Here is a 10,199-nt window from a genome sequence, read left to right as displayed (position 1 = left end):
CTTGCCTCATTTACTATACGCGGTTCTATGAATATGCAAATTAGTCCCGCCTCCACTCAGTCAGTCACACCAGCCAGCGCCTCCTGATCCAACGCAGCAAACGCAAAACAATGGCATACACAGATAATGACTGATAAAACTATGTTTTTACTAGCGGACAACTACAGTGAATACTGTAACATTCGTTAAAGTTACTTACTTGACGATGTTGTGTCCTAAAATGCCTTGAATACTCGAATGCAGCCGTTTGTGATTCTTAATTCGCGCCCGCGAGCATACGCGTGTGAAGTGCGGATGCCAATGCGGGAGAGGTGGGTCTGACTCTGGGCTACTTTTACACTGTTGCCACGGGTTATAATGCAAGTTAGCGATTCTACATTCACGTTAAACCACAGCTTCATGGGTTTTTTGCTCTGATTTATTTTTGGTTTTGTGCTGGTATTGGTATATTTTGCATGCTAGTGATAGGAATCTATCCCTTGACGTGATTGGTTATTGGTTTGTGACGTAGCAAACCAAGGGCTGTTTCAAACCATATTTCTGGGTCAGCCTTTGGGAAACTACAGTTTTAAGGAGAAAATACACAGCAATGGTGTTGATTAATAGATTGGCACATGGTTTGTCTAAAAGCATATTAAAAACACCACATAGACAAATAAACAACATAAAAAACTTGATTTTCACTACAGGGGGACTTTAACCTAAATCATTGCATCATCCATCTGTGAAGGACTTATGATGTCAACATACACAACTGTTAGCCAATCATAGCAGTGGGCGTTTACTTCCGAGTCTACAATCCATCACGCCTATTCAAACAGAGCGTTCTGATGAGGGTGATTAAAAACAGGACAGAAAATAGCCTATTACTTACAAATGATGTTTTTTGATCTTGATAACATTATAAGCAGACCTTAGAGAACAGTACAAAATAAAAAAAAACAAAGGCAGTTCATGACCCCTTTAAATACATGAACAAATGAGTTGATAATGAGATGATAGTGCACAGCTGAAAAAGTGAGAGAAATGGTGCTGACTGAAAACAAAGGTCCATGACGAGTGAAAGTGTGAAAGAACGTCCCCTCCCGGAAGGCGTGTTCTTGTGCTGTGAAGAAAAGGAGGCAAGGAGGATGAGATTGGCGCAGGGATGGTGAACAGGAGCAGGCGAATGGTGAAAGGGGCTTGCAAAGGGATTGCACACACAAGCAGAGAGATGCAGGAGGAGGCTCTGGAGGAGGACGGACGACCAGGAAGAGGCAGAACCAAGAAATCCAGGGTGGTGATGATGGAAGTGAACAGCCTTGAGCAGAAGATGGTGGCAGCTGATCCAGCTCACAGCCAAGACTGTGCCCCATGGATGACTGGAGGCGATGGCGACGTTGGAGATAGAGCTCACCACGCAGACAAAGAGCCAAAGTAGTGAAGTGACACCGAAGACCCTGGCGGCCACGACTGAGCCGTAGCGATGACCCTGGAAACTGCTGGAGTCGAGGGAGGAAGGAGAACAGGCGTGGAAGCCAAGGGCTCCTCACACCCAGGAGGAGGTGGCTCCCAGCAGTCCAGAGGTGTAGCCACACCACTGAGAAGACGCACTAAGGGTATAATGGGAGGTGACGATGACTGGATGGCAGGAATGGCTGGGGAATGGACTAGCGACTGCAGGGACAAACACAGCCATATCACTCTGCAGCCCAAGACTGGTTGCCCACTGAAGCTAAGCAGGGTTGAGCCTGGTGAATACCTGGATGGGAGACCTTCTGGGAAAACTAGGTTGGTGTTGTGGTCTGGTTGGGTCCTAATGCCCCATTATATTGACGGGGACACTATGCTGTCAAAAAGCACCGTCTTTCGGATGAGACGTTAAACCGAGGTCCTGACTCTCTGTGGTCATTAAAAATCCCATGGCACTTCTCTTAAAGAGTAGGGGTGTAATCCCGGTGTCCTGGCCAAATTGATGCCACTGGCTCTTGTCAATCATGGCCTCCTAATAATCCACTGAATTGGTTCTATCACTCTCTCTCCTCTCCACCTGTAGCTGTTGTGTGGTGAGTGCACTGGCGCTGTTGTACTGTGGCTGCCGTCACATCATCCAGGTTGAAGCTGCACACTGGTGGTGGTTGAGGAGAGACCCCCCCCCCATGATTGTAAAGCGTGTACTTGGGTGTACAGCAATACACAATAAAGCTCTATATAAATGCATCATTCATTCATTCAAACACTCAGGAAACATACAAACATCATCAGAAGTGCTTTGGAGAGGTGGTGGAAACTCAGAACAAAAGCTGGTGTTGAGGCCAGCATGCAGGAAACTGCAGAGGCAGTCATTCGGGAATGATATTGCTGGCATGAGGCTGAGGAACTCCTCCAAATGTTCCTTGAGGGGGGAGGGGGGTCCTTCTGCTCAAGGCATAACAATTTAACTGCTGCATAAGTCCATAGTGCAGCAACCAACCAAAACACATACTAACGAAAAACAAACAAAAACGCTGCTTATCTATTCTAGGTCGGGTCTTCTCTCATGCTCGGGTGGAATAAACAAAAATTTCAAACTAATGGCAGTCTTTAATAATCCAAAGAGTAAATCCAACAGAGAAGTAAGCACCACAACACATAGTACCCGACAAACAAGAACTGAAACTGTGGAACTTAAATACACAAACAAATGAGGTGCTAGTGCACAGCTGAAACTAATGAGTGTCTATAATAAACAAACTAAGGGAAACGGTGCTGACTGAAAAGTCCATGTGGAGTGAAAGTGTGACAGGCAGCAGGTTCTTACAGTTTTTATAGTAGAAACAGGGTGTAACTGGGTCCGGATTCATACAGCTGAAGTTCCTTCTGTTGAGCCGTACAGCCTCCAGCAGAGTGGTACTGGCATCAAACACCAATCGGTTACTAGGAGGGCAACCAATATAGACAGGCAAATTCTGCAGACCCTAAGAGAGAGAGAACATGACAAAATGAGCCTCAAAGAGTGAGAAAGGAGAGGAACAACAGAGTAAAGATGTATGAGCATTACACTGAGAACCATCCCATGGTCAGTCTGCTGAAAACACTGTCTTGGTGAAATGCCAATCTGAAAATTAACAAATAAACACAAACCATACAAATACATCTGCAATATCAAATCTGATTGCCAATCATTCATTTTTGCATTGTTTTAATCAGTAAATTTTCTTCAGTGATATTTTAACACTGACCCTAAACAACACGCTGAAAGGCAAAAGTTTCTCTCCTGGAAACACCTGACCTTCAACCATGCCTTTGTCAGTCACCGTCACCTAGATAACAGAGCAGAAGATCTGAGTAACAGATGAACAAACACTCAGGAAATATATTAACAGTACAAACTGATGTAGCTAGGTGTTTATGTGGGGTAGGGTAAAGTGCCTTATAAAGGACTCCTCCATAATTCAATTTCACGTATCTCTGGAGAGTCACCCTCAGATATTTAGAATTAGGGACCGTCGCAAACATTCTGATGTCATTTACAGCACGCTCTCCTGGAACAAAACACATATTATTAGCAGGCCAGTAAATACATAAAACTAATAATAATCACCTTTTATGTACTTCATTATGATTTCAAATTTTGAAAAATACAGTTTAATGTTAGCACATACAAACAGCAAACCCAGTCTTACAGTGACTTTGTATAGGTATAATAATGTTATCACCAAAAGCAAAGGTAGCAAAATAGTGTTCCTGCATAAGTTGACAAGCTGATGTTCACAGCATTCTGCTTCTCATATATCGGCACAATTGTGAATGCATAAAATGAGTTACAGGCAGAAAACAACTCAAACTGACTGTCTAAACAAAGTTTTTTCATTTAATTACAAATGTACAAAAAAATCATTCAGCATTAGATTAAGTGTATATGTCAATTCCTAACCGATGGACTCTAGAGTGAGCTGATGGGCTCTTATGAACAGAGAGAATGAGAATGAGGCTGTTCTGTCCAGGTAAACTCTATCTGGAAGTCTGGCCGTTATGTGTCCTTTGCTGTCTGTGGTAACACCTGACACATTATTATATGACAGGTACAAGCAAAAGTCCTAAAACACAACAAGAACACACATTGTAAAATGACACTTCTATTAGCTTTGCCACCAAAAATACTCAGACAATTGCCTGAAAGATATAACTTGCATCTGAACTCTTCATACATATATTTTTGTTTACATTTTTAAACGGTATAATGGCAAACTGTTTATTTGCAATAGAATTAAAAAGAGAAATCTGTCACCTTATAGAGCACACCATTGCACATGCGTGAGATGGGGTTCTCTTTAGGATCTCCAATGACCTAAAAAAGGAAGGAGTGATATAAAACTCAACTACAATGTAACTACATAAGGTCAGCATATGTATATGAAGATTTGTCTTTTAAAATCTTCTCTGCAGCAGAAAGTGAGGTCCACAGGAGAATGTTAAAATATAAGTCATTATTTTGAAATGAGCACCAGCCTGACAGGCAGTACATCTACAATGACAATTTATATAAATACAGTGTATAAATATATGCCCGATTTATAGTGACTGGACATGGTATAATACCATGAGGTATTGTGCATGCAACTGCAGCAGGTGGTAGACGAGGCCCTGGTACAGAGCCAATGAACGTGTGGTGTGTAATTCAGAGGAGGACGTCACTAGTTGGGGGTTGACTGAGTACCGCTGCAATCGGTTAAAGCTCTCTATATGAGGGACACTGTACTCTAGGTCAAAGGGACATGTGGACAGGAATGGCAGATGACTAAATGACCTATGTGGGAAAGAGAGAGAGATGCATCAGATGAATAGGTTAGAAAATCAAAATAAAAAATTACAATATTATTCAAAACAAACACAAAAAAAACAAATGCACATTCACTCAAAAACAAGTTATACAAAATGACTGTCATACAAAATCTCGACCACTGGGATTTTCCTCTTCACAACAGAACCTTTCCCATCCAAGTCTACTGTGTACAGCACCTGCACACACATACAGACAAACACGCATACATAAATGTATGTATGTGTCTATGAATGTATGTCATAGTGTTATTATTCATTAACTTTTTTCATATTGTAGCCCAGTTTCAGGGGGTATTTGCTGTTTGTGAGTGTGCTTGCGCACACCTCTTGTAACTCTTTATCTCCATCAAAAAACACTGTGAGTGTGCTGTGATCACCAGAAAGAGCTTGCAGATGGGACAACTCATTCCAGCCCTGAGATGGCCGCAAACGAAACACAGAATCTGTTCTTTCTTGACCCCACCACAGCTTCAGGGAGAAACACAAGAAAAGAAAATTTGTCATTAAGAACTTGTTTTTTGCTTTTGTTTCTTGATATGAATAGATAGATTATTGTTTTAAATTCATATAATAATATACACACCTCCTCCTGTTCAGTAACAAAGACAAATGTTCCATCATAAGAAAGAGTGAAATATTTTATCATCTGGTCACTAGGAAATCCGCTGTCGTGCCAAAAACTCTGCCCATCCTCCCAACTGAACAAACACACACAAAAACATGTTAACATAATTATGTAAATGCATGTTTCAGTGTTAATGCACATGTGTGCACATACGTAAGAATATAAGAGAAGATGAGTGAGTTTCCCCAGATGTATAGAATTCCAGTGCTGGGGTTAAGTGTCATTCCATTGAATTTCAGGTTCAAAGAACTTCTCTCTTGGGGCCCTGTTACACACACATAAATACAGTAAACACATTTTATTATTATGATAAAATACCTGCAAAACATACATAGTCTAATTTGAACACACACACAAACACAAAACAAATTCACATCACTGAATCTACACATGCACGCTAGGTCACAGACACATAAAAATGTGTATGTGCTTACGTTGCCTCTGACTATAAACGATGAACTCAGGTAAAATCTCACTCATCTGGAAATGACCATCTGTGAGGAAACAAATCAAGTTCTCAATAATAGGGTAAGGTGCCTTCCTTAAAAACAACGTGCAAAATCACAGAATCCATTAATAAAAATGGAGTTTACTGTATAATGTGGAATGTCACAGACAATGTCACATTGAGCAGTATGTAAGAACACTCTCAATCTTGATGGGAAAGCAGTTCTACTAGTATGATGTCAGTTACATTTGTCAAATTGTGGATGAATAAATCTAAATTAGGTCAGTACAGTTAAATCAAGTCGCAATATGGACTAGTGTCATTAACAAATCCCTCATTAACAAATAGACAAAAAACCTTTGAAATTCAATGTTACACTGTCATCAGCATCACAAAAATCAGATCAATTAACTTTAAAACCTTTTCAACTGACTAAATCTTACAAATGCTGATGTTCAGAAGAAATGACAAAATTAAGAAGAGCGAAGCCGTTCATCAAATGTGTCGAGATGAGATTTTGTGCCATTTATGATTGAAAGAAAAACTGAGGTGGAGGCGGTCATCTTGCCCCAGGGGCCATCTTTCGCTGTTACCGTACTGTGCTTAAGTAATGGCATTTTGGGATGTTTAAAGCTAAGAAAACTGCATATATTATATTAATATGATGTTCATCAAAAGCTCACCAAAAAAGTAAAATCATTAGGCTACCAACTCCCGTTTGTATGTAATGCACAGCAGTGTGTTACCGAACGTGAGCAGTATGTAAGAACGCTCTTGATCTTCATGGAAAAGCAGCTCTACTAGTATGATGTCAGTTACATCGGTCTGGGCATTCTGGGCCGCTGAGCGCACCTGGCAACTGGGGTCTGGAGAAGAAGACCACATCAGTATAATTACATTCTTATAATTAAATAGTTAACACATCAGGAATTGGCCTCATCTGATCTATATGAAAATCAATCAACCAGAAAAGAAAAAGTAATGTAGAGATTTAGGTTGGTGCATTTCATAACAATACACTCACTGTTCGCAGTGCTTCTTTTAAGGTTTTTTTCAAATGTCACAATCTCGCATGCGGTGAAGCCAATAGAATCCACCAACTCTGTAAATGTAACATCACCATCTAGTGGAGAAAATTAGATAGCGTATGAATGCAGGCAGGATGAGGGATATCATTTGATATCTTGCCTAATCAAAATGATATTGGAGGGAAAGCGTTGTATCAGAGAGAATGAAGCAGTTCAGTATCTGACCGTAAACCTCTGCACGGTACAGGTTTCCACTCTGCAAGCCTCCCCCCAGAACATAGAAGTACTCTCTACCATGATGAGGAATACTCACTGGTACCAAACCAGACACACAAACTGCACTTAATACCTTTTCCCATGCATCTATGAAAAAGAGATGTTTTAGAGTCATTGAAGACATGACAACAAAATTCCTCTTTTAAAAAATATCCCTTATGTTATTGTGCATCACCTCCATTATTCTAAAAGAATAAAAATATTTTCAGACTATTTCATTAAATATGTAATAATCAGATTCTACTATACAATAAAATCAAAAATCATAAAGAAAACAAGAGCCTATACTCTTAACAATATACAAAATCCCACTCTACATTATTTGCAATTGAATACTCAGTTTTTGCTCTGAAATGCATCATGCTACAGAATTATTATTGCTATTATTATATAGCTATTATATTATTATATAGCTATTATTGAATGCCACAATTAGCAATGTGATTCTCTTTTTTTCCTCTATTGTGACATATATACACGTGAAACAGCTTCTCGAAGGAGAAAAAATGTAGGGCAGGACTTGATTTTGTCTAACTGGAATTGAATATTGTTGTTTGCAATTAGAAAAATTGGGCTGTGCACATTCAGTGACACGTGTGCTGTTCTGATGATGAAATTTGTCACACACACTGTGCACATACCCCAGCATATGTGCAAAAACCGAAGTACCTTTTGGGCATAATTGCTGAGATCTCATGTGAGTTGACAGGTTGCTGGAGGGTAGGGATAATTGCCCAGCCCAGAGGTTTATGTTTTTGATTAAAGATTATGAACGTGAAAAAAAATTATGTACAAGGATAACTAATTTATAATAAACACAGAAAAAAAAAACTGTCTAAGTTTTGCATTCACACAGAATAAAATACTGCACTTAAATGTGTGTGAATAAGAAAAGGCGGCCTTTTATCATTCTTTTCCATTCAACCTCCATTAAAAGCTTAAAATCTGGTCTTTGCTGAACTCTCATAAGAGTATATACAGATTTATACATAGAAATATATTACCAGTGCTCTAAAATGATTAAAAAGATGTAGAACACCCACATAAAATCTGTTGTACCTGATGGTGGCACTCTGAGGGGAAGAAGAGAATACTTTCCTAGGAAACGGTAAAGCTCTTGATTGTGTATGACAAATAGTGAGCTCTCTGTAGATAAAGTTTCTTGAATCATAGAAGACTCCACCTGTAGACACTCCCAAGAGCCTGATGAGCTCTTTATACTCACCTATACATGCACATTTAAATTAATTCAAAGATTGGCACTGGCTTTATATGCAAATGTCATGGATGCAGTGCCAGTTTATGGACCACCTCTATAAGGGATGTATGCTGGAACTCAGTAGCAGTCATGAGCACAGCTGTCAAGCCTGGTATTCCTGGCAACAAGAGAACAGGAGCATGGTCCACTACAGACCAGAGTGGACGGGATGGACTACCAACTCTCAGCACGTCTTCTACAGCCTGTATCTATTCACAAATAAACACCACATGCAAATAAATGAGGGCAAAATTTTATTAAATTTTCCATTATATCACTTGCTCTTGATATTGTAAATGACATCCACTTAAACAGGTCATTGTGAATATAAAGTATCTGGCACTGTACATCTGCTCTTTGACCTCACCTCAGTGCCAAAGGATGCTTCAGTCTCTCCCTTCTCTGTAGTGACCATGTAGCCGTTCACATTTAGGGCAAAACTGCCCGCAGGTTTCACCATCACAGACTCAGGTTATTATATGTAGACAATAATGTATGAAAACAAACAGATATATGTAAATATACACCCACCTTTTCTCAGGCAGATGCTGAGAACCCATTTCAATGGATTTTACCTTCACCCGTTGCACCACTGACCCATTGATGATGGGCATTGGGGCATACCAGCTAAACTCGCACATCTCACTTCCACAGGTAGCTAAACAAACACACACCAGCAAAACCACCAACACAAATAAATGTCTTTATATTCACAACCATTACTAAGCGCTGAAATGTTACACACACACCACTGTCCGATAGTGAAGCAACTGACAGCTCCACCTCAAGTCTCTGCGGTTTGAAGTGAGTGGGGTGTGTGGGCTCTTGGAACGTAACAACTGCTTTTGGAGTCATTGAGTCCTCCAGCACGGCTCTGCCTGAAGACTCCTGAGACACCCAATAAATGTAACAATAGTAATATACACTGCTGCACATCAGGTTTGGATAATTGAAAAAAAAAAACAGTCTTGAAAAACAGTCCTATCCATCTAATTTTTGTATTTTAACTTATTTTTCTTGCTTGGTGTGCTTCTAACTTTTGCCTTTCATTCCTAAAGATACCTAACAGTTCCAAAAAGATCTACAAGTGCTATCTATTTCAAAAAGTCGTTATATCAGACCTCTAAATAGGAGTGGATTTTACTACCTTAAAGCCACACAGCAGGTCTAGCTTCAGGTAATATGGAAATCCCATCTGTGAGGCACAACAGAATATTATGAAACTTAATGCACACATTAACATTCACTACACAATGAATACATATTAAAATTAAGATTTATTTTATGTTAATGGACATACTGTATCTTTTGGATAATATCAAGAGTGTGAGCTTACATTTTTCTGCATTTCCATAGGGTCCAGATCTTGCACATCCATGCCACCAGTCCCGAGACTGCACATTCCGGTGGAAACAGGTTCGGTTTTACACAGCCTCACGTCCCACTCACACTCTCCAACACGAGATGGTGTAAAACCAAGCACTGATAGTGCAAGCAGCACAATCACAATCAAAGCCATTTCTGAAACAGACTGGAATTGATTTAAGAGTGAATTGAGTCCTGAAATATAGATCAATACCAGCCTTACAGCTGACAGAAGAACTCTATTAAGACATTGCTAATCTTGCTTCATGACACATAGCTTAAAATGCTGTGAATGTGTCTGAAAGTAAAAAAAAAAAAAACTTATTAAAGGGATAGTTCACCCAAAAATGAAAATTTGATGTTTATCTGCTTACCCCCAGGGCATCCAAGATGTAG

At 39.8% G+C, this 10,199-nt stretch overlaps 1 protein-coding gene across 1 annotated transcript; it reads right to left on the bottom strand.

The window, feature by feature from the left end:
• Positions 1-5,366: 5,366 nt before the first annotated feature.
• Positions 5,367-9,957, bottom strand: LOC107661782 (cation channel sperm-associated protein subunit gamma). Its single transcript, XM_016451550.1, has 14 exons — positions 9,775-9,957; positions 9,586-9,633; positions 9,188-9,326; positions 8,970-9,096; positions 8,806-8,878; positions 8,489-8,647; positions 7,356-7,365; positions 7,130-7,267; positions 6,901-6,999; positions 6,623-6,742; positions 5,863-5,922; positions 5,582-5,693; positions 5,458-5,501; positions 5,367-5,392 (listed from the first exon to the last, which is right to left on the bottom strand). Exons 1-14 carry the CDS (start codon positions 9,955-9,957, stop codon positions 5,367-5,369), a joined length of 1,338 nt encoding a protein of 445 aa, XP_016307036.1.
• Positions 9,958-10,199: the final 242 nt, after the last annotated feature.

Source organism: Sinocyclocheilus anshuiensis, unplaced genomic scaffold, assembly GCF_001515605.1.
Source record: "Sinocyclocheilus anshuiensis isolate Anshui unplaced genomic scaffold, SAMN03320099.WGS_v1.1 scaffold207, whole genome shotgun sequence".
NCBI classification, from domain to species: Eukaryota; Metazoa; Chordata; class Actinopteri; order Cypriniformes; family Cyprinidae; genus Sinocyclocheilus; species Sinocyclocheilus anshuiensis.
The sequence above is the reverse complement of the archived record's forward strand: the minus strand, read 5'-3'. Positions and strand labels throughout refer to the sequence as shown.

Bases quoted from the DNA above. Each gene is read 5' to 3' on its own strand.
- LOC107661782 (XM_016451550.1), bottom strand. From the start codon at position 9,957: ATGGCTTTGATTGTGATTGTGCTGCTTGCACTATCAGTGCTTGGTTTT. The intron at 9,097-9,187 runs GTGTGTGTGTAA...GTGTTTGTTTAG, and splicing joins TGCTTCACTATCGGACAGTG to CTACCTGTGGAAGTGAGATG. The intron at 8,648-8,805 runs GTGAGGTCAAAG...ATTTGTGAATAG, and splicing joins AAGCATCCTTTGGCACTGAG to ATACAGGCTGTAGAAGACGT.